The sequence below is a fragment of the Salmo salar genome, chromosome 18, assembly GCF_965601325.2.
Source record: "Salmo salar chromosome 18, fSalSal1, whole genome shotgun sequence".
Lineage (NCBI taxonomy): Eukaryota > Metazoa > Chordata > Actinopteri > Salmoniformes > Salmonidae > Salmo > Salmo salar.
This window is the reverse complement of record NC_138308.1, coordinates 24,146,455-24,171,117: the sequence shown is the minus strand read 5'-3', so window position 1 is coordinate 24,171,117 and position 24,663 is coordinate 24,146,455. Positions and strand designations below refer to the sequence as shown.

General features: G+C 40.3%; 1 protein-coding gene across 2 annotated transcripts in view; it reads left to right on the top strand.

Annotated features, from left to right (window-relative positions):
- The window catches only part of LOC106577065 (regulator of G-protein signaling 7), a 56,617-nt gene extending 32,075 nt beyond the window's left edge, over window positions 1–24,542 (top strand). For both annotated transcript variants that reach the window (XM_082964807.1, XM_014154782.3), the window contains exons 3-18: window positions 2,267–2,363; window positions 7,146–7,196; window positions 10,645–10,751; window positions 11,451–11,502; window positions 11,959–12,023; window positions 12,708–12,784; window positions 13,026–13,107; window positions 15,213–15,287; window positions 15,394–15,492; window positions 15,668–15,729; window positions 16,144–16,254; window positions 16,500–16,625; window positions 17,764–17,950; window positions 18,132–18,221; window positions 22,194–22,230; window positions 22,654–24,542. In XM_082964807.1, coding sequence (XP_082820933.1) covers window positions 2,267–2,363; window positions 7,146–7,196; window positions 10,645–10,751; window positions 11,451–11,502; window positions 11,959–12,023; window positions 12,708–12,784; window positions 13,026–13,107; window positions 15,213–15,287; window positions 15,394–15,492; window positions 15,668–15,729; window positions 16,144–16,254; window positions 16,500–16,625; window positions 17,764–17,950; window positions 18,132–18,221; window positions 22,194–22,214 — 1,302 coding nt within the window. In that variant the 3' untranslated portion in view covers window positions 22,215–22,230; window positions 22,654–24,542. The remainder of the gene's footprint in view (window positions 1–2,266; window positions 2,364–7,145; window positions 7,197–10,644; window positions 10,752–11,450; window positions 11,503–11,958; window positions 12,024–12,707; window positions 12,785–13,025; window positions 13,108–15,212; window positions 15,288–15,393; window positions 15,493–15,667; window positions 15,730–16,143; window positions 16,255–16,499; window positions 16,626–17,763; window positions 17,951–18,131; window positions 18,222–22,193; window positions 22,231–22,653) is intronic.
- Window positions 24,543–24,663: the final 121 nt, after the last annotated feature.

The window sequence follows — 24,663 nt, the reverse complement described above, 5'->3', positions numbered from 1 at the left end:
GATCCAGTGCTTAGGTAATGGTAACTGAGACTAACATAGCAGTTTCAGGTACTCAGCCACAGCAATTTTGCAAATGACCACTGTAAGAATAGCATTATGGTAATGTTGCTATGAAGGGAGGCCTTCAGGGGGTGCCTGCCATCTATATCTAGAAGGGGGACTGAGTATGACAGAGTGGAGGTATGAATATTTATTGTTATGTGTTTACCCTTTAATCTATTGGTCAGTAGATAAATCAGTATCATAATCCATATTTCATAACTTTACAGTTATATGTATCAGGAATCAAGGTAAGACCCAGGTGCAGACCGTGTCGATGTAACAATGTTTATTACAGCAACAGGGGCAAAGGTACAGGAAGGCAGGTAGGCTCAGGGTCAGGTCAGGCAGAGGTCAGTAATCCAGAGGTGGGGCAAAGGTAGAGGACGGCAGGCAGGCTCAGGGTCAGGGGCAGGCAAAGTGGTCAGGCAGGCGGGTACAGGGTCAGGACAGTCAGGGGTCAAAAACCAGGAGGACGAGAAAAGAGAGACTGGGGAAAAGCAGGAGCTGAATACAAAAACGCTGGTTGACTTGACAGACAAGACGAACTGGCAACAGACAAGCAGAGAACACAGGTATAAATACACAGGGGATAATGGCGAAGATGGGCGACACCTGGAGGGGGGTGTGGCTCAGTTGGTAGAGCATGGTGTTTGCAACGCCAGGGTTGTGGGTTCGATTCCCACGGGGGACCAGTACGGGAAAAAAAAAATATTATGAAATGTATGCATTCACTACTGTAAGTCCCTCTGGATAAGAGCGTCTGCTAAATGACTAAAATGTAAAAATAGAGACAATCACAAAGACAGGTGAAACAGATCAGGGTGTAACATATATGCATACTTTCATCATTACACCTTGATCCATTATTCTTAAGTATGTGTAGGAATAGGAGATGTAATGTTATTATGTTGTGCTATCATTTGTTCTGTCTTTGTTCCCTCTCTCTCCTCCCTCTATCCCTCATCACAGGTGACGAGCTGTACCCGTGACCAGTGGGAATGGTTTATAGTAGAGTGCTATGGAGTGGGGCTGCAGGTCCCCTGGGTTCTGGGCCTGGGAGAACATGAGTGAAGGTGTCTCCGCAAGGAGGCCTTCTTATTGTGTTTGTTATTTTCAGTCTGAGGGCCATGTATTTGTAATAAATATCCCTCAACTTTTGCATCAGACAACCTGGTCCTGCGATTCCTTTTGTAGATACAGTCTATGAAAATCTCTTCCAGAGGACAACTGCCAGAAGAAAATCTTTACGGATAGTAGTTGTCAAGATACTGTACAGACTGAGGGGGAAAGTTGATGAGTCACAGGGCAGCAAGTCAAATTAACTAAATGCAATCAGCGAGGGTTGAAAATTAGCTTTTGTAATCAACACAAACCAACAAACCTTAAGGGTTACCAATTAGTTATCCAATATGATACAGTATATGGGAAGTACATTGAAGTCTATAGAGTAGAAATAGAACAGCAGGCATTGCGTTGTGTCTGTGGGTGTGTATATGTGTGTGTGTATATGTGTGTGTGTGTGTGCGCGTGTCACATTGTTACATTGTATTTATTTATGCCAGAGGGCTACTTTGGGATATCTTTTGGCATCCATCTGTGAAGGCTGATGAATCCGGGCCACGCTTCACTTCACTCTGTCCTGTCTGTTTCTGGAAATAGGGCCTTCCGCCAGGGCAGCTGAGCCATAGCGCAGAGCAATGCTCCAATCCTGGAGAGTTGCGATGCAGATCTGCCTTTCTGTGGCACGTCTGTTTTTATCCAGGTTGTCATGTCACATTTCTTTTAGGTTTTAGCTTGAAGGTGTGATTCAGTCATCACAAAGTCCTTTTATATTTCTCTTTTTTTTTGTGACATCTTGTTTTGTACAGTTTTTTAAAGACGCATAGGATGGGGAAATATTAGGCAGACACTTTGCTATTAGGGTTGATAAACTAAATTATCACTAATCCAATAACATAAACTGACATTGATATGAGAAGTGTCTTCCCACTGGGCACACACTGGTTGAATCAATGTTGTTTCCATGTCATTTCAACAAAGTGACGTTTAACCAACATGGAATAGACCTTGAATTGCCGTCTGTACCCAGTGGGTCTGCTGCAAATATACGTCCCAGAGCTGTGTCAGAGGGCATTCACAACAGCAGCTTTTTCCGGCCACTTTCCCCAGTCTCCTGACTATATTTCCACTGATCATTTCTAACATCATGTCTTCTCTCTTCCAGATGGAGGACGTAATAGCCCGCATGCAGGATGAGAAGAATGGAATTCCTATCCGCACTGTGAAAAGTTTTTTATCCAAGATTCCAAGTGTTTTTTCAGGTAAACATCTTACCTAAAGCTTGTGTTGTAATATATTGTAAGCGGTGAAATGGTAATGCCAGCTAATAAAGTCTTCTGTGTTCTGACGGACTTGGAGAGCTGTCCGTGGTTGTGAAACCCATACACCTAAACCAGAGATGAAACAGAATACCAAAACGAATCATAATGTTGCAGGGAGCTGTGCAGAGTTCTGAAAAGAGAACCTAAGGTTGAGAAACGACACTGAAAACTGAACACAATGGAAACTTGAAGGCTAGATAGCAATGTAAATGTGTCCTGTTCTCTTTAATACCTTATGCAAAAGTGGAGTATGTGTATTCCTTTTGCAGGATAGCAAACAACAGATATGGGTTGTCATTATTCATCTGAGTTGCCATTATTCAGGAAGTCACTAGTGACCTTCCCTAGAATACGTATACAAGCAGAACAGTTGATGTAATGTGAGTGGTGATCCTGGAACAGTAAAGTACTCTGGGGCCAAGATGAAGTCCATAGAAAGACTAAATGAACAGCACAGCCACAGGATGAATGGAGGAGCTGTTCTGTTCAGTCTTATTCAGTGCTGCTCAGCATTCAGTTAAAATGAAATGCCCCCTATTTAGTAGTAACTGCAGTACAAAGTGTGTTAATTGAGACATGTATATACTCCCCTCCATATTTATGTGGACAGTGAAGCTACATATTTTAAATACGGCTCTACACTTCAGCGTTTGGGATGTAAGATAAAATGTTTGTATGAAGCGACAATACAGAATGTCACCTTTTATTTAGGGTATTTTCATACATATGCATCATACATACAGTGCATCGGAAAGTATTCGGACCCCTTGACTTTTCCCGCATTTTGTTACGCTACAGCCTTATTCTAAAATTGATCAAATATGTATATTTTCTCATCAATCTACACACAACTCCCCATAATGACAAAGTGAAAACAGGTTTTTAGAAATTTTGGCAAATTTATTAAAAACAGAAAACAGAAATACCCTATTTACATAAGTATTCAGACTCTTTGCTATGAGACTTGCAATTGAGCTCAGGTGCATCCTGTTTCCATTGATCGTCCTTGAGATGTTTCTAAAACTTGATTGGAGTCCACTTGGGGTGAATTCAATTGATTGGACATGATTTGGAAAGAGACCCACCTGTCTATATAAGGTCTCACAGTTGACAGTGCATGTCAGAGCAAAAACCAAGCCATGAGGTCGAAGAAATTGCCCGTAGAGCTCCGAGACAGGATTGTGTCGAGGCACAGATCTGGGGAAGGGTCCCCAAAAATGTCTGCAGCATTGAAGGTCCCAAAGAACACAGTGGCCTGCATCATTCTTAAATGGAAGAAGTTTGGAACCACCAAGACTCTTCCTAGAGCTTGGAAGCTGAGCAATCAGGGGAGAAGGGCCTTGGTCAGGTAGGTGACCAATGGTGATGGTTACTCTGAAAGAGCTCCAGAGTTCCTCTGTTTAGATGGGAGAAACTTCCAGAAGGACAGCCATCTCTGCAGCACTCCACCAATCAGGCGTTTATGGTAGTGGCCAGACGGAAGCCACTCCACAGAAAAAAGCAAATGCCAGGCCGTTTGCCAAAAGGCCCCTAAAGACTCTCAGACCATGAGAAACAAGATTCTCTGACTGATAAAAACAAGATTGAACTCTTTGGCCTTAATGCCAAGCATCACGTCTGGAAGAAACGTGGCACCATCCCTACAGTGAAGCATGGTGGTGGCAGCATCATGCTGTGGGGATGTTTTTCAGCGGCACGGATTGGGAGACTAGTCAGGATCAATGGAAAGATGAACAGAGCAAAGTACAGAGACATCCTTTATGATAACCTGCTCCAGAGCGCTCAGGACCTCAGCCTAGGGCCAAGGTTCACCTCCCAACAGAATAATGACCCTAAGCACACAGCCAAGACAACGCAGGAATGAATTCGGGAAAAGTCTCTGAATGTCTTTGGCCCAGCCAGAGCCCAGACATGAACCAGATTGAACATCTCTGGAGAGACCTGAAAATAGCTGTGCAGTGACATTCCCCATCCAACCTGACAGAGCTTGAGAGGATCTGCAGAGAAGAATGGGAGAAACTCCCCAAATACAGTTGTGCCAAGCTTATAGCACCAAGAAGACTCGAGGCTGTAATCGCTGGCAAAGGTGCTTCAACAAAGTACTGAGTAAAGGGTCTGAATACTTATGTAAATGTGATATTTCTTTTATGATTTTTTAAAATAAATTTGCAAAAATATATAAAAACCTGTTTATGTTTTGTCATTATGGGTTATTGTGTGTATATTGACGAGGATAAAAAAAAATATATTTAATACATTTTAGAATAAAGCTGTAACCTAACAAAATGTGGTAAAAGTCAATGGGTCTAAATACTTTCCTCGAAGGCATACATGCTGTCATAATATTACACTATTTTCAGAATTGCCTTGTAGCGGATTACCTCACACATCTCACTATTTTAACCTCCTAGAAAGTGAGTCATTGCTGAAGGTGTGAATATTACTGGGTGTATTAATGATGGTAATCCATGATCAATCTTATCTGGATATCTTAATGCTAATTGACTGTTATTTTACAGTTTTTCTCAATCGGGTACACATCATTTTTTTTTTTTAATGCTATCATTTTTCAAAACAGTATACTCAAGACAGAACTTTGTGGCCTTTTGCGAAACAGTAAATGCATTTGATAAACACATTCATCAGAAGAACACAACAGATGCTCTTTTGATGAAAAAAAGATTAACACAAACATTTCTCTCGAGTCTAACCTGACAAAACAGAAAGTAACCCTGTCTTAAAATAAATCCCAGTTGATCAATACATTTTATTTGCAGTCGATGATCACAATTGGACATACAACAATTCAAATGTGCAAAATTATGGGCAAATACTCTCCTTTTATGCATAATTCACCAAACAATTTCATACACATCAAATCAAATATCATTCATGTTCAAAAAAGAAAATGGAAAGTAAGCACATAGTGTACAGGATCCAATTCTCATCACAATACATGTTCATGTATCCAATACATAGGCTGGTCTACTCATAGGTTTTTAGACTTTCCATCAGCAAGCAGAAACACAGCGTTAATTCAAACAGTGCTTCCCAAACTGTGGGTCGTGGCAGGGTTAGGTGGCAGGGTTAAATGTTTTGTGCATTACAACACAAAAAAATCTGTGTAAACATAAACAACAAAAAAACAAATATAAAGTATGTAGAAAAGATATTGGACCTATATATTTTTAAATAATAAGGGAATTCCTGAAATAGTAGTGGGCCGGATTCAAACCCATGCTGCAGCATTATATGTGGTCTAGATGCAGCAGCTACATTTACATTTAACATTTAAGTCATTTAGCAGACGCTCTTATCCAGAGTGACTTACAAATTGGTACATTCACCTTATGATATCCAGTGGAACAACCACTTTAGATGCACTTTACAATAGTGCATCTAAGACTGCAAGACCAACATAGGTCACAATATTTTCTCTTCTGATGAAAACAATGTGTTGATATTCTTTGAACAAACACTTTAAAGGGAATTTTGTATTCATTGATGACAATTGTATTTCAAGTTTTGCAAAAGTGGGTCTAAGAAATGCAATCCAGGTACAACGCCAAGAAAATGATCAGACATTCTGAAGATGTATTTAAGCATTTGATCATTATTGTTCTGCTTTGCGTTAGTTTAACCAGAGTTTTAAAAAATGCTTGTAAGTGATTGAGACTGCAATCCACCTATTTTTCTAAAGTTGTGGTAAGACGTGGCGAGTCCTCAGGAGCTCGTCTCAGAGACAGGGGAAGAAAGAGAAAGGGTGGAGAGTCACTCCATCTCTTTGTGACCCTGCTGATCCCTTTTCTTCACATAACACCTTCCGTCCATCTCTTACACCACACCTAGAGAGGAGAGATGGAGAGAGAGACACAGTGATAATAACTTTTCTATCTAGGCCATGTGAAAACCAGTGGTTGAGCTGGGGTGTGAAGATGGCTTGAGGCCAGATGTTGCACTCAATATTGTGGGCTGTTAAGATTATTTACTTGTAAGATCATTTTTATTTACGTGCACTAATGATGGCTTTAAATCCATTCTAAATATATGGCTCTGATATGTACTAGCCATGTTGTCCTTAGCATTAGTTAGACAGGTTCTGCCATGACTGTTCCAGCCACTATCAGGGGTGTAATTTGTATGAATGAGAACAGAGGTAGGTGGTTTCTAATGGTAATAAAAGCATAGTGTGTTGGACTGCCAATTACCCACCCACATGCTAGGAATTTGCATGTAATTAAGCGGCCGACTCTGGTGTATTAAAGGGGCAATCTGGAGTTCAAACAATAACAAAACAAACATAGCACCAATGTTTTGCAAACAAATGAGGGAGGGGGCTGAAGAAATGTAACCACTCTTAAATCCATAGTTACAGCTTTGGATGCAAGGACTGACCGTCAATACTATGCAAATTATAGTTGTATCTATGTTGTGAGAGTATGCAATGTTTATTTAAAATAACATTGTTTACAAACAATGGAGCAAAACAAGCTTATAGTTTGGGTTGTGAAGGGGTACGATAGTTGAACTAAGCTTATGAGGCATTTATATGTTATATTCTTCAAGAATTAGTGGGTACATTTCATTGATCTATAAGTCCACAAATGGATGAAGCAATCACATTTTGAACCCTTTAATAATGTCTATAGTTTACATCACTCGGCTAAAAGGTGCTGTACAGTATGCTTTGCGTGTATTTATGTATGTGGTTTTCCATTCCAGGTTCTGACATTGTACAGTGGATGATCAAAAACCTGAATATTGAAGATCAAGGTAATACATGCTTATTAGTGTCCTATTATGTCTCCTATTATGTGACACTAGATATGTGAAACAGTGAATCATTCACAGTTACACTACTTTACAGGCTCGAAATGGCCAGAAACAAAGTACTTTCTTCTGAAACTCGTCAGTCTATTCTTGTTCTGAGAAATGAAGGCTATTCCATGCGAGAAATTACCAAGAAACTGAAGATCTCGTACAACGCTGTGTACTACTCCCTTCACAGAACAACGCAAACTGGCTCTAACCAGAATAGAAAGAGAAGTGGGATGCCCCGGTGCACAACTGTGCAAGAGGACAAGTACATTAGAGTATCTAGTTTGAGAAACAGACACCTCACAAGTCCTCAACTGGCAGCTTCATTAAATAGTACCCGCAAAACACCAGTCTCAACGTCAACAGTGACGAGGCGACTCTGGGATGCTGGCCTTCTAGGCAGAGTTGCAAAGAAAAAGCCATATCTCAGACTGGCCAATACATTTTTTTTATTAAGATGGGCAAAAGAACACAGTCACTGGACAGAGGAACTCTGCCTAGAAGGCCAGCATCCCTGAGTCGCCTCTTCACTGTTGACGTTGAGACTGGTGTTTTGCGGGTACTATTTAATGAAGCTGCCAGTTGAGGACTTGTCAGGTGTCTGTTTCTCAAACTAGACTCTAATGTACTTGTCCTCTTGCACAGTTGTGCACCGGGGCATCCCACTCTTTCTATTCTGGTTAGAGCCAGTTTGCGTTGTTCTGTGAAGGGAGTAGTACACAGCGTTGTACGAGATCTTCAGTTTCTTGGCAATTTCTCGCATGGAATAGCTTTCATTTCTCAAAACAAGAATAGACTGACGAGTTTCAGAAGAAAGTACTTTGTTTCTGGCCATTTTGAGCCTGTGATTGAACCCACAAATATGTTCCAGATACTCAACTAGTCTAAAGAAGTCCAGTTTTATTGCTTCTTTAATCAGAATAACAGTTTTCAGCTCTGCTAACATAATTTCAAAAGGGTTTTCTTATGATAAATTAGCCTTTTAAAACGATAAACTTGGATTAGCTAACACAACATTGCCATTGTAACACAGGAGGGATGGTTGCTTATAATGGGCCTTTGTACGCCTATGTAGATATTCCATAAAAAACAGCCGTTTCCAGCTTCAATAGTCATTTACAACATTAACAATGTCTACACTGTATTTCTGATCAATTTGATATTATTTTAATGGACAAAAAATGTGCTTTTCTTTCCAAAACAAGGACATTTCTAAGTGACCCCAAACCTTTGAACGGTAGTGTATGTGACATATCGAAGACCTTGGGACTATTAGGTTCTATATGTGCAAATCATAGTCCTGATATACTGAAAATCAAAGTTTTCACATCCCAGATCTCAGAATTGTTCTGTAGTGAATTCTTCTCTCATAACCCATCAAAGTCCTCAAATTGAAGATTTCTGACAGTGTTGTTTTTTGCTTAAGTGCCGTTATTGCTGGCTAGACTAGCCTACACCATACTTAGAGGGAGATGGCAAAGACGTATTCTGATTGGTCCGTCTATATTTATTTGTTCAGGCTTGTGATTGGATTGCAGATAGATAGAACCTTATAGCACCAAGTTAAAAATAAAATCACTTCAAATGTACTTCATAGACATATGAAGATCCATCTAAAGGTCAATTTTATGTGACTAACACATTTTTGACAAAAACATTATAGTCCCAAGGACTCTATACCAGCCTTATTCTGGAGAAGTTCCTTTCATGTTGTATCAATTTAACATGTCAATGGCTAAATAGAATCATTGTAACATTAGTGGAGAACTTTGTTTCTCTAAAACCTCAGTGTACAGTAGCAGGCTTTTCTAAAGCAATAGATTTTTAAGACATGTATTTACTGTAACCTAGTAGACGCCGCCACTTTAGGCCAGGTCACTCAGAGGGAAGCTTTTCAATGGCGGACAAAGGGAGGCAATGGGCGTAACCCCTATCACTGATTTAGAGGAGAGCTCGTGTGTGTGTACATTCTGATGCATGCGTTGGTATGGATGGGTCGATTCCCCCGCATTAGTGACACATTTATCACTTTCTAACACAAAGCTGACTCAATAGTACTTCATAAACCACGCATGGACTCTGGAGCACTGAAGAACTCTCAAAAGGACTGTAGCCAGGGTGAAATACCTGCTCCTATGCTTCAGCAGGAAACATGTTCAGACTGAAAAGGGTAGAGCTCTGAGTGACACCTTTTGATTGCTTGACTTCAAGGGGTTTGATTGAGGAATCTCACTTTACTGTGTCGTCACTGACAAGGTCTCACAAGAGCAGGAAATTGCACTGAAACACAGTTTCAGCTTGAGAGAATCTTGTTGGAGGCCCCAATGGTCCTGTGAGGAAAGTTTAGATTTGGTTACAAATGTTATAGAACACAAATGGACAGTACCAATACACCCATAGCCACATACTAGTACAAAAATGACCTCCAGTTTGCAGGGTATTTAGGAGGAAGTATACATTTTAATGGCTCAGCCATTTTAAAGACGATTACAGGGCATACGAGTAGAGTCGGGGGTCTTAAAGTCAGACAGCTGTACTTTAGCTAGGGAATAACAATTTGAGGATACTCTTCCCAAGCCAGACACTAATTTCTATTCCAGTCTAAGAAATAATATTATTTATTTTCCTGTTTCATCCTTTTCCCTCTTGAGTTTAGGAAATGAATCCGATTAGCCTACGGATCAGCTGTATACTTCTGGGTATACCACAATTTGTGGTAATAAATGCATGATTTAGGGCTATGTGCTAACAATCCATAAAGTTGTTAAAAGTAAAGAAATATAAACATTGAGTAGACTAAAGTTATTTTGGGTGGGTGAGTGGATTTGTCTTTAAGCCTGTTTGATATCCACTGTGTGTGAAGCTCTAACCAGACATTAATTTAGATGAATGTGCAAATCCACTCTCAGAATGCTTGAATATATGCAATCTGTGTGTAGCTTCCCTACAGAAGACTATCTGGCTCTTTCTGTAATTGCTATATCTCTACAGTATGTTGCTGTTTTGCTTCAAAACATTGCATCTAACATGCAGACTAACAATCTCACAGAAGCACAAATTGCATAAACACACACACATCTACACGCAAATACACTTAAAGGGCACTCACATTTATCAGTAAACATGTCTTTAAACATGAATGAGTGATAATTTATTGATGCATAGCTGAGTCTTACATACATTCTAGATACAGAGAAATAGTGATAAAAATAGAATGTGTTTAATTTTACATTAGGAGAGGTGACAAGGGTATGGCATATGAGGTAAACATCCCCAACGGTACTATACTGACCTCATTTACCATACCCCGGTGAAGGGTGCAAGTGAGGTGTGTCAAAGGGGACAGTGGGAATATTAGGGGTGTTGTGGTGGAAAATTAGAGGATTTTATTTGTGTTGTCCAGTGGAGGCCCTTCACCTGGGGACCCTGATGGCTGCCCACGGCTACTTCTTCCCCATATCAGACCATGTACTCACACTGAAAGACGATGGCACTTTCTACAGGTTTCAGGTACAGTGAATTCATAGACTGCATAGCTCTTATATGTACTATAATGTACTCCTACTGCCTACCGTATCTGATCCAATCCATATCAGACCCCACATGGAGACTAGGATTCATATGTCTTTATTGAGCACTTATCCACAGGGACTTATGGGCTTTATATTTTACACCTAATCCAGTTATATTGCTGGATGTTTTACTGAGGCAACTAAAGTGCCTCGCTCTAGAGAAATAACAGGAATTTTAGTCAGGTGTCTCTGTTCTTAGATCAAGGTGTCTCTGTTCTTAGATCAGATCTTAGATCCAGGTGTCTGTTCTTAGATCAGTTCTTAGATCCAGGTGTCTGTTCTTAGATCAGTTCTTAGATCCAGGTGTCTCAGTTCTTAGATCAGTTATTAGATCAAGGTGTCTCAGTTCTTAGATCAGTTCTTAGATCCAGGTGTCTCAGTTCTTAGATCAGTTATCAGATCAAGGTGTCTCAGTTCTTAGTTCAGTTCTTAGATCAAGGTCTCTCAGTTCTTAGATCAGTTCTTAGATCAAGGTGTCTCAGTTCTTAGATCAGTTATTAGATCAAGGTCTCTCAGTTCTAAGATCAGTTCTTAGATCAAGGTCTCTCAGTTCTAAGATCAGTTCTTAGATCAAGGTGTCTCAGTTCTAGAGCTGCCTTGTCCCTCACTATTTCCTCCTCACAATCGTTGTCCCCAGACCCCCTACTTCTGGCCGTCAAACTGCTGGGAACCAGAGAATACAGACTATGGTAAGTGCGCCTTAGCAGTAGTGAATAGTTTTACACGATGGAAGGCTGTATAGAGCATTGAATATAACCATCAACATGATAATATCAAAATTGATTTTATTTGTGTAGCATCTGACATGCAGTACATTGTGGCCCAAATGGCTTTGCAGAAGAAAACAGAACCATCAATGGTGGTTTGTTCAATTCAATGTGTGAATATATGTATTTGAATGTAAGTTGCTACAACCCCTAGATAGCCGTTTGCATCCTCAAAGCAGCGATGGATGTTGTTATGACCGTTTTACATGCCACATGGTACTCTGGTTATGGAATGACATCAATGTTGTGGCCTAGACTGCAGCTGATGCAGAAAGGGTTTGGCAAAGTAAAAATGTTATCTGTAAAACAGCATCTGGTCAACAGTAGTTTTCTCTGTTTTCTGATTGATTTGTTCTTCCTCTGTGTTCTGTGCCCCAGCCGTTTACCTCTGCAAAAGAACAATGCAAAACAAAGCTCGTCTGGAGCTGGCAGACTACGAGGCGGTAGGTCTTCTCTCTTCATTGTCATTGTCTATGTAGTATGTTAGCACTAGCATCCTTAACATTGATATCAGCCTGTATATTCATCTCTTTAGTATGTTAGCACTAGCATCCTTAACTTGCCTAGTTAAGTGTTAAGGATGCTAGTGCTAACATACTAAGGAGATGAAGATAAATGCTGATATCAATGTTAAGGATGCTAGTACTAACATACTAAAGATATGAAGATAAATGCTGATATCAATGTTATGGATGCTAGTGCTAACATACTAAAGAGATGAAGATACAGGCTGATATCAATGTTAAGGATGCTAGTGCTAACATACTAAAGAGATGAAGATAAATGCTGATATCAATGTTAAGGATGCTAGTGCTAACATACTAAAGAGATGAAGATACAGGCTGATATCAATGTTTTTTATTTGTATTTTTTTAATTTAACTTTTATTTAACTAGCCAAGTAAATATGTTAGCACTAGCATCCTTAGCATTGATATCAGCCTGTATCTTCATATCTTTAGCATGTTAGCACTAGCATCCTTAACACTGATATCAGCCCGTATCTTCAAAGTGAAAACCTTTTGTTCTGTTGCTATTATTGTGTTATTATATCATGTCATGAGACAAGACAAATCATTATTTGGCTAGATTTACTGTTTGGATTTTTTATGGTTATTGTTGTTTCAGGAGAGCTTAGCGAGGCTACAGAGAGCATTTGCCAGAAAATGGGAGTTCATATTTATGCAAGCAGAAGCACAAGCAAAGTAAGTTTCCAAATTAAACAAATCTACTATGTGTTGATGAGTGTTAAGTTGATCACCACACTCCTACTCCTTATAACGGATGTGCCATCAGTTCTAACTACCATTTCTCAGCAGTTTCCTAATAACACCACATTTTAGGCAGGGGAAGTGTCAAAGAAAAAACATGAATAATTACACAAAAGATGGTTTTGTGAAAAGACCTAAAAAGTAATTGCTTGTACTGTGTATCCTTTGTCCTCAGAGTTGACAAGAAAAGAGATAAGATTGAGAGGAAAATTCTCGATAGTCAAGAAAGAGCGTTTTGGGATGTGCACAGACCAGTGGTGAGTTTATTGAGCTTTTAAAATCTCATGCTACAAGAGTTACACTATCTCCATAACATAAAACCTAGCTACAAGGTTTGGCCAAATCTTCCACTGGAGAATACAGCTAACTGGAGCCTAACATGCTGACCAAACTGGACGCACGCGTGCCTCTGGAACTTTCATTAGGCACACCTGTCCCCTGTTCCCACTGATTAGTACTTGTATAAGTGTGCCCTTTGGTTTCCATTGGGCTGTCGATTATTGTTACAATGTCCGTTGGTGCGTGTGAGTACCTGTGCTGTGTGTTTTGACTTTCGTGCCATTATGGATTGTGCAGATGATTACGGGTCTCCTCCCGTGTGTTAATCATTGTGCACATGTGTTATTTATTCGAGGTACTCCTCGCTCTTTTGTTTTGGGTTTCTACCCTGTGTTTTGTGATTGTTTGGTCTTCGTCCCTGTACCTTTGGGGCTTAATAAAAACCCATATTACGCATTCCTGCGTCTGTCTCCCGATCCTTCATGCCAACGTAACAGTCCGCCATCGCGTGCACGTTGATTTTGTTCACCCACACCAGAAGCGATCAGGACAGGCAGGTTGAAATATCAAAACAAACTCTAAACCAATTATATTAATTTGGGGACAGGTCAAAAAGCATGAAACATTTATGGCAATTTAGCTAGCTAGCTTGCTGTTGCTAGCTAATTTGTCCTGGGATATAAACATTGGGTTGTTATTTTACCTGAAATGCGCAAGGTCCACTACTCCGACAATTAATCCACAGATAAAACAGTAAACCAAATTAATTTCTCATCATCTCTCCTCCTTCCTTCAGGCTTCTTTTTCTTCTTTGGACTTTATATGACGGTTGGCAACCAATTTTATGGTGCATTACTACAACCTACTGGAGTGTGGACCTCAGTTAATCTTTCAATCACCCACGTGGGTATAGGCTCCTAAACACCAATGAGGAGATGGGAGAAGTCAGACTTGCAGCGCGATGAGCGTTAGAAATTGAACCAATTTGTATTTTAGCGCTTGGCCACGCAGACGCTCGCTGACGCGACGTGAGTGGTGTGGTCAGCATGTAAGGGATTGATTCAATCTGTATCACTTAACTGCAACGCAATAGCGCGATTGAAATGTTAAGTTAATTTCTGATTGAGCAGACATATGTAGCATTTACCGTGATTGCAGTCTCCACAAACGCAGAACATTGCCTTTAAATTTCAATCGCGCTATAGCGCTGAACTTCCGCAATACGGATTGAATCGAGCCCCTAACTTAGTATTTCTGTTTGTGGAATATTGTTGTGTATTGTCATGCATACCATATTTAGAAATATCCATTGTCAAAAACCTACATTGATCTTATCTTATAAATTCAAAATACATGGCACAGATTGTTTTTATTAGATGTTTTTTGTAAATGTTAAAGAACTTAACCTGTGCTTTCTTCAGTCTACAAAGCAATTTATTTCTCTATTCAATGTGAATAATGTTCAATGTGAATAATGTTTAATATGAATAATGTGAGGGGTTTGGATAATCGTCAATTATTTTGCTTGGTAAAGGCATCGCTTTTTGCTTTCTTCTTTGCCTGCCGTAATACCAAAATGTTATTATTGTACCGTCAAGTCCTAAAATAATTATGTATTCACCTGCAGCTCTCCAGTGGTCTCTATGACCTCATCATCCATTCAGACACACTTCCTTCTTAGTAATATCTTCCACTAGGGAATGGAGCCGCTTCCCTGGAAAAATCCAGCTCCATGAGCTTAATTGGAAAATAACAGGATCAATTCATGCATGCTTGGAACATTATAATCAGGTTCCTTTCTGATTTCACAGCAGCCTCGTCAAACCAATTAGCCACCGTGGTCCTGGAGGATACCTTAATTGTGCCCCTTGTTTGATCATGCAGGACGTACAGACAATATGTTTTACATTAATATTTCACTAGATCATGTTTGACTGAGCGTGTAGCAAAGTGCAATAGAAGAAGCTGGTTTTCTGGGTTCCCTAAACAGTCCTACCTGAGCTGCTAGTGAATCAATAGGAAGAAGCAGAGAATGCTCCCTAAAGGGCTTGTTTTTCTTCTGTTCATTTCTGTTGCTCTCCAGCCCGGATGTGTAAACACAACAGAAGTCGACATAAAGAAGTCCTCCAGAATGAAAAATCCCCAAAAGACAAGAAAGGTAACTTTTTCTATAAATCCATTAATTCTGAATAACAGGTCAACTGAAACAGTGTTATTTGAAAATATTTGATTTTGGGTGGGTTCTGATTGTCTCTCTGTCTCAGTCAGTATATGGGCCTCAGAATGATGTGCGAACCCACAGCCCCACCCACACCCCTGCCCCAGAGGCCAAGCCAGCCACAGAGGAGCAGCTACAGGACCAGGTACTGTAGAAGCTGCTGGACTTCCAGGGTAGTTTCTCTTGCATTGCAAAAATGGATGTTTGGAAGGAAACTGTTCTTTTCAAATGTACATTTAAGATGGCAACACTGCTACTGTCTTGTCAGTTCGACCAGTTTCCAGAAATTCACAAAATATTGTTTCCCCATGTTGTTCCAGATCAATTATTGGGGAGGGCAATTAGACAGACATCGACTGAAAATGTCCAAAGTGGCTGAGAGGTGAGTGAAGTTCTCTGTCTCTTCATTCTCCCCCCCCATTAATCCCTTCATGAACTCTAAAACTTAATATAGACAGTAATTAAGAGCTTAGACAACCTTGAAAAGTGTTTAGCCCAAACAATACATGCTGTGTATCATCAGCACTATGGCTAATTGTCATTTCTTGTGCTGTTATGTAACACTGAACAGAGTGTACATAACACTGTACAGAGATTCCCATTCTCAGCTGCCTGGGTTACTCACTATTGTGTTAACGCAAAGATACTGCATCACTTCCTGCTATCTTCGAAGGTCAAATACTGTGTAGCATTGATGTTAGTCATATCCTGAGTTCCCCAGGCCGCACGATACATTGTCACATTTTCTGTACACTCTACCTGCCTGAACTGAAGAGTAAGGTGTCTTTCTTCCCAGTTTGTTGGCCTATACAGAGCAGTATGTGGAATATGACCCCTTTATCACGTCGACCGACCCCTCCAACCCCTGGATCTCAGAAGACACCACAGTATGGGAGCTGGAGGCTAGGTGTGTCTTTTTCAAGTTTATTATTACATCTCTGTGGTTATTCTGTGTTGTTTTACACTGGTACAAGTAGTAAGTGGTACCAGTAAATGATTTGTGAGTTGCTCTGGATCAGACCATCTCCTGAGGGATGTCAGGTAGTAATACAATTATTTGTAGCTGTGTAGTGTGGACTGTGTACTGTTAACTGTTCACTGAGGTTTTCCCTCTGTACACTGTGATGTCTGACTGCGTGTGTCTCTCCCTAGTAAGGAGCCAGGTCAGCAGAGGGTGAAGAGGTGGGCGTTCGGCATCAACGAGGTTCTCAAGGATCAGGTGGGGAGGGAGCAGTTCCTCAAGTTCCTGGAGTCTGAGTTCAGCTCAGAGAACCTGAGGTAGGGGATGAAGTGCACACACATTTAACGCACGTACACCCCCACATGCACACACTCTCACTTCTTTTCTCTCACACACAATCATAACCTATCCTTGCACTTCATTCATGCTTCCTGTACTTCCTCTTCTGGTACTTGTCTGAACTGTTTTGCCCAGAGCTAATCTTCAGGTCAATCTGGTAATGTAACTAAGTGAGTGTTGTTATTATCTAACAGAGTCAGAGGTGGAATTTAACACCTAATTGGTCACATTAATTACCCTAAAATTAGATGTGATGTTATCACCATTAGAGGACATAACTGAGCACTGAATTTATATTTCAGACAAATATTTTCAGACAAAATCTTTGCAGTACATATCCAGAAATTCCTATAAGAAACCATGTTGGGAAAACGGCTTACCCTGGACAAGACATGCACAAGCATTCACACGTACAATATGTTGCTTGTCCTATATTAGCCTAAAGAGTGATAGAGAAAGACAAAAATATAGGGGTTCAATTGATCATGTTTATAGTTCAAGGGAAAATCCACTCTATATTATATTTTGGTATTTTTTAATTAGTCCACTGTTGATACAGCCCCAAAATGTTTTGCATGTCTATCAAGGCACAAGGTGAGACCCAGATGCAGACACAGGATGGTTGGACTCTTACAATGTTTAATAATCCAAAAAGGGGTAGGCAAGAGAATGGTTGTCTACAGGCAAAAGGTCAAAACCAGTTCAGAGTCCAATAGGTACTGAAGGGCAGGCAGATTCAAGGTCAGGGCAGGCAGAATGATCAGGCAGGGGTCAAAACCGGGAAGACTAGCAAAAGAGAATAGAAAAGGAGTACGGGGAAAAACACGCTGGTTGACTTGACTAAACATACAAGACGAACTGGCACAGAGAGACATGAAACACAGGGATAAATACACTGGGGAAAATAAGCGACACCTGGAGGGGGTGGAGACAATCACAGAACAGGTGAAATAGATCAGGGCGTGACAATGTCAGCAGCAAAGTTTTCAAGATACTGGACTTTCAAGAAGCAAAGTGTCACCGGCCACATCATGATGATGATGATGATGATGATGATGATGATGATGATGCCAAATACAATTGTGTTATTCCCTGCCCCCATGTTGTGTCCTGCAGGTTCTGGCTAGCGGTCCAGGAGGTAAAGAAGAGGCCCATCCGGGAGGTCCCGACCCGGGTTCAGGAGATCTGGCAGGAGTTCCTGGCCTCTGGAGCTCCCAGTGCCATCAACGTTGACTCAAAGAGCTATGACAAGACCACCCAGAACGTCAAGGACCCTGGACGCTATGCCTTTGAGGACGCACAGGTAACACTGTAGTAATATGTTAGTGAACTGTAGGGTAATTATAGGCAGGTTACTGACTTATGCCTGTAGTGTGTTTGGGATATCAGCTGGATAAGCTACTGTACTGTTGAGTACATTTGTCTCCACAGACAGTTACAACGTGACCATCACTGTGGTTGAACCATTTCCTTGTGGTTGACAGGATCACATCTTCAAGCTGATGAAGAGTGACTCCTACAGCCGCTTCATCCGTTCCAGTGCCTACCAGGAGCTGCTACAGGCCAAGAAAAAGGTAAGGTCTTCAAAGAATAAACATGGCTGTGTACACTGCTGTTCTCTGACCTGTCCTGCCTAGGGCCTGGAACAATGACATTGGTGCCTCCAGCAGTGAAGGAATAACTACTGTAGCAGCATTTTCATATGCAAAGAAAATGCTTCATAAGGTGTCTGACCTGTAACGATGGTTGTGATAATGGGGTAATTAAGCAATAAGGCCTGAGGGGGTGTGGTATATGGCCAATATACTACGGCTAAGGGCTGTTCTTATGCACGACACAAAGTGGAGTGCCTGGATACACTCCTTTGCCGTGGTATATTGGCCATATACCACAAACCCTCGAGGTGCCTTATTGCTATTATAAACTGGTTACCAACGTAATTAGAGCAGTTCAAGTAAATGTTTTGTCTTACCCTTGGTATACGGTCTGATATACCAGGGCTGTCAGCCAATCAGCATTCAGGGCTCCAACCACCCAGTTTATAATTAAAATGATAGTTCATTCATGATTTTCTATGATTTGGCTTATGTTTTGTGTTATGTCACGTATCGCTGTATAATTCTCATCATAATCACATCAGCATATCCTTATCTTTGCTATTATTTTTCAAAGGGCCTCTCCTCACAGTTTAGTTTGTTTCGCATTACTTCACTTTTTGGTTTCAGCTCTGTCCTTCTTTTCTGGCTTTCCCTTTCTTTTTTCGTCTTTTTTTTGTTAAGTATGGAGGCATTCAGGACCGCAGAACTTCATTTGAGAAATTCACTCGAAATGTGGTAAGAGGACATGGGTTTTTCTGGTCGACCAACGGGCCTGTTCAGATAAAGCGTATCCACTGCTTTATCACTCTCTCCTTCCCTTCCTCACCTCCCCTGGACACGGGCATGGTGACGTTTCATGACCATCTTTTTCAGGGCCTTGTCAACATGTACTGTGCCTCTCCTTTCCTTCCTGTTTGACTTTTATGTTGCAGTTATAGCACCAAGTAAGCTTTTCTAAGAGTTTTGTTAAAGGAATTATTGTGTTTCATTTGAGAAATTAGCCTATACAGTGTCTTCAGAAAGTATTCATACCCCTTGACTTATTCCACATTTTGTTGTGTTACAGCCTGAATTGTTGCAAACAGGATGCATGTTTTGGAATATTTTTATTCTGTTCTGTCAATTAGGTAAGTATTGTAGATAACTACAATGTTGTTGATCCATCCTCAGTGTTCTCCTATCGCAGCCATTAAACTCTGTAACTGTTTTAAAGTCACCATTGGTGAAATCCCTGAGTGGTTTCCTTTCTCTCCGGCAACTGAGTTAGGAAGGACGCCTGTATCTTTACAGTGACTGGGTGTCTTGATACACCATTAATAACTTCACCATGCTCAAAGGGATATTCAATGTCTGCTTTTTTAATTTTTTTAATTTTAGTCATTGAAAAACCTCCCTGGTCTTTGTGGTTGAATCTGTGTTTGAATTTCACTGCTCGACTGAGGGAGCTTACAGATAATTGTATGTGTGGGGAACAGAGATGAGGTAGTCATTCAAAAATCATGTTAAACACTATTATTGCACACAGAGTGAGTCAATGCAACTTATTATGTGACTTGTTAAGGACATATTTAGGCTTGCCATAGCAAAGGGGTTGACTACTTATTGACTCAAGACATTTCAGCTTTTTGTTTTTAATTCATTTGTAAACATTTCTAAAAACATAATTTCACTTTGACATTATGGGGTATTGTGTGTAGATCAGTGACAACAAATCTCATTCTAATCCATTTTAAATGCAGGCTGTTTCACAACAAAATGTGTAAAAAGTCAATGGGTGTGAATACTTTCTGAAAGGCACTGTATATTTCATGATTAACTGATTAATCAGACGTTTATTAATAAAAAAATATGTATTCAACAATGGTAGTTAGACATTCCTCATTCCATTTCAAGACTTAGATGCAATAGGAGCACAAGTATATCTGGATATAACCTACACATATTGGTTTATTATTCTTGTGAAATCATGTTTTTATGTAGTTTGATACACAATGTTGCATTTGTTAACTCCTCTGAAATTTAAGGCTGGATTTAATCCGTATCGCAGAAGATCCGCATTAAAATGTAAAGGTAATTTCCTTGAGCCCACATAGTTGAAGTCGGAAGTTTACATACACCTCAGCCAAATATATTTAAACTCAGTTTTTCACAATTACTGACATTTAATCCTAGTAAAGATTCCCTGTCTTAGGTCAGTTAGGATCACCACTTTATTTTAAGAATGTGAAATGTCAGAATAATAGCAGAGAGAATGATTTATTTCAGCTTTTATTTCTTTCATCACATTCCCAGTGGGTCGGAAGTTTACATCCACTCAATTAGTATTTGGTAGCATTGCCTTTAAATTGTTTAACTTGGGTCAAATGTTTCGGGTAGCCTTCCACAAGCTTCCCACAATAAGTTGGGTGAATTTTGGCCCATTCCTCCTGACAGAGCTGGTGTAACTGAGTCAGGTTTGTAGGCCTCCTTGCTCGCACACGCTTTTTCAGTTCTGCCCACAAATTTTCTATAAGATTGAGGACAGGCTTTGTGATGGCCACTCCAATACCTTGACTTTGTTGTCCTTAAGCCATTTTGCCACAACGATGGAAGTATGCTTGGGGTCATTGTCCATTTGGAAAACCCATTTGCGACCAAGCTTTAACTTCCTGACTGAGGTCTTGAGATGTTGCTTCTATATATCCACATAATTTTCCTCCTCATGATGCCATCTATTTCGTGAAGTGCACCAGTCCCTCCTGCAGCAAAGCACCCCCACAACATGATGCTGCCACCACCGTGCTTCACGGTTGGGATGGTGTTCTTCGGCTTGCAAGCCTCCCCCTTTTTCCTCCAAACATAACGATGGTCATTATGGCCAAACAGTTCTATTTTGTTTCATCAGACCAGAGGACATTTATCCAAAAAGTATGATCTTTGTCTCCATGTGCAGTTGCAAACCGTAGTCTGGCTTTTCTATGGCGGTTTTGGAGCAGTGGCTTCTTCCTTGCTTAGCGGCCTTTCATGTTATGTCAATATAGGACTCGTTTTACTGTTAATATAGCTACTTTTATACCTGTTTCCTCCGCATCTTCATTGATTTGCACTTTTCAGACCAAAGTACGCTCATCTCTATGAGACAGAATGCGTCTCCTCCCTGAGTGGTATGATGGCTGCGTGGGCTCATGATGTTTATACTTGCGTACTATTGTTTGTACAGATGAACGTGGTACCTTCAGGCATTTGGAAATTGCTCCCAAGTATGAACCAGACTTGTGGAGGTCTACAATTTTTTTTGGAGGTCTTGGCTGATTTCTTTGGATTTTCCATGATGTCAAGCAAAGAGGTACTGAGTTTGAAGGTAGGCCTTGAAATACATCCATAGGTACAGGTCTCCAATTGACTCAAATTATGTCAATTAGCCTAATAGAAGCTTCTAAAGCCATGACATAATTTTCTGGAATTTTCCAAGCTGATTACAGGCACAGTCAACTTAGTGTATGTAAACTTCTGACCCACTGGAATTGTGATACAGTGAATTATAAGTGAAATAATCTGTCTGTAAACAATTGTTGGAAAAATGACTTGTGTCATGCACAAAGTAGATGTCCTAACCGACTTGCTAAAACTATAGTTTGTTAACAAGACATTTGTGGAGTGGTTGAAAAACAAGTTTTAATGACTCCAACCTAAGTGTATGTTAACTTCCGACTTCAACTGTATGCAGCGTTTACTGTGAATGCAGTCTCCGCGAACGTGGGAACATTGCCTTTACATTTCAATCAAGCTATAACGTGGATCTTCCGTGATACTTCTGCAATGCAGATTGAATCCAGCCTTTAGAGGAGTCAGCTGAGCTGTTAGAGGACAGAGGCATGTGACCTCTCCTGCATGTCTCACATTTTGGTCCCTGAAACCAACCTGCCAAAATGTCCTCCCTCATTCTGTGTTCTCTCCTTGTCCCCACAGAAAAGTAAGAACTTGTTTTGAAGGATTTTACATCCAGGTAATAATTCCAAAACTCAGTGCAGAGTGTTACAGTAAATTGCATTTGGTTGCTCATCTCACTGACTTTCATCCTCTATGTGTTCTCCCTCACATTTTTGCATGGAGACAGCTCTTTTGACAGCTCTTGATGTAAACTGTATTCAATGAATGAACTTTACTCAGATGAAGGAACCTACTGCATGTCTGACATACAGTATAACACAGTATGATGCAAAATCATGTTGTACACTTGATGCCCATAGGATGTCAGTATAATCCAGACATTACACACTTTCATATTCCGACCAGGTAGAACTCTCACTCTGCACAGACATTTCCACACGCTAGATTACAGGAGGATGTTAGAGTGGATCTTAGATTACAGTAGACAATCGATCTTATTCTCCTTCTTTCTCTTTCTCCATCCCTATTCTTCTCCCAGGGGAAATCCCTTACATCAAAGAGGCTGACCAACCTTGTGCCATCATGCTAAAATACAGCCACTCTGCAATATAGAGGAGGACCATTTCTACGTCATTTCTACGTCATTTCTACGTCATCGCCGTCTGCTTTCCACTCAGACGATGAGCTGGGCAGTACATCAGATGTTGCATGTCCAAGGAGAAGGCTTGTTATTTCTTTTACCTGATCTATATCTACTATTGGCGAGGACATTCATTTTGGGACAGATAGGCATTTTAGGACAGACATTAAGACCGGATAATGCCTTTACAGAAAGTCAGTGTCCGGTTACTTCCACCATATCTGATGGACACGCGTGTTCCTCTCCAGCTGAGCTAATGATGTCAGAAATAAAAAAAATTAAGAAACGACAGCTTAACAGTCAAATCTAATCAAAATGTTATTACTATACAGTTCACGATCTGTAATCACACCTACTTTTGTCACGCTAAGGGAAGTGTTGTGCAGTATGCATATATATAAATTATTATGTTTATTTTGCATTGCTTTTATTGCACTACAGTAATTAGCACAGTTTTCATTACACGTGTAAAGTCTCATTCAAGCTGCTGTCTTTTGTCTTCTGTAGAACGCACTTCTTTGTTACTCTCTCCTGCATTTATTTTTATACCATATTTAAAGACACTTAAAAATGTATTAAAGTTGTCCCTTTATCTGTTTTTACTGTCCTGGTAATGAATCAATACATTTTTGTAATGACTAGCAAGGAGTAGATGAACATACTGATCTGGAGTCATTGTTATAGCTCATGATTATATTCACTGATCTGTCGGCACAGACTGTCATCTGCAGTTTAGTTGTTGCCACTAGATGGTGGTAGATTTAACAGAGCATAACATACAGTAGTTTTGGGTATCCGTTAGATTAGAACTGGTCTTCGCTTATTTTACTATAATTTAAGGGAATACGTTGTACATTTGCAAAAAAGAATGCTTTGTTTGTTGATTTTGTTCAAATGTGTTATTTGTTAGCAATTTAGACATTTATTATACTGTACAAAAAATGCTACCACAAAAAGTAAGGGCTCTATTCAATCCGTATCGAGGAAGTTCAGCGTTAGTGTGATTGAAATTTAAAGGCAATTTTCCCGCTTTAGCGGAGACTGCATTCACCATAAACGCTGCGTATGTCTGCTCAATCAGAAATTACCTGCTATGGGCTCGATTCAATCAGTAGCGCTGAAGATCTGCATTATAGCGCGACTGAAATTGAAAGGTCATTTCCGATTGAGCCGACATATGCAGCATTTACTATGAATGCAATTTCTGCGAAAGGCGGGAAAATTGCCTATGTCGCACTATATTGCACCAGAGCGTGGGTGTTCTGCCCTACGAAGTGAATTGAGCCCTAAGGCTTAATTGCTAATATCACTAACAGAGCTTCACAAAACATAACCTTGTCAGTTCAGGCCAGTCAGTATATTTAAGCCATGAGAAACCATGACTTAAGATATTAGTCATAGTATGGACAAAGACTGAGGCTTGAATTCAGCTGCTATAGTTTCCTGCTATTCTCTACTGGTAGGATCAAATGGTAATTGTTTAGACAGTGAAGTTTTTTTTGCAGATGTTTCAGATCTTTGAAGGTGAATGACAGCCAGTGTTTTTTGTCTCAGTTCCAGTTCCCAGAACACCATTGTCTTTCTTCTTTATACCTAAACCAAAATAATGGGAATGGCAATTTCAAAGGGTCCTGTTGACATGTGAGTAGGCAGGAGTAAGAATGATTTATGGATTATGTGATTTCACACACCCATGTTTGGGAAAAAGGAACAATGTGTTGTGGTCTTATGAGAGTCTCAGAGAGAGCTGAGATGGATGTGTCAGATAAAAGTTTCCTTGAACTGGTCTTTGTTTCTTTGGTGGTGTGTGTTGAAGGCTTTCAGTGGTACTGGAACACCTAATCATTGAACCCACCTCATGGCCAAGGGAGAAGAAAGGTGGATAGGTGGAAAGAGAGAGAGAGAGAG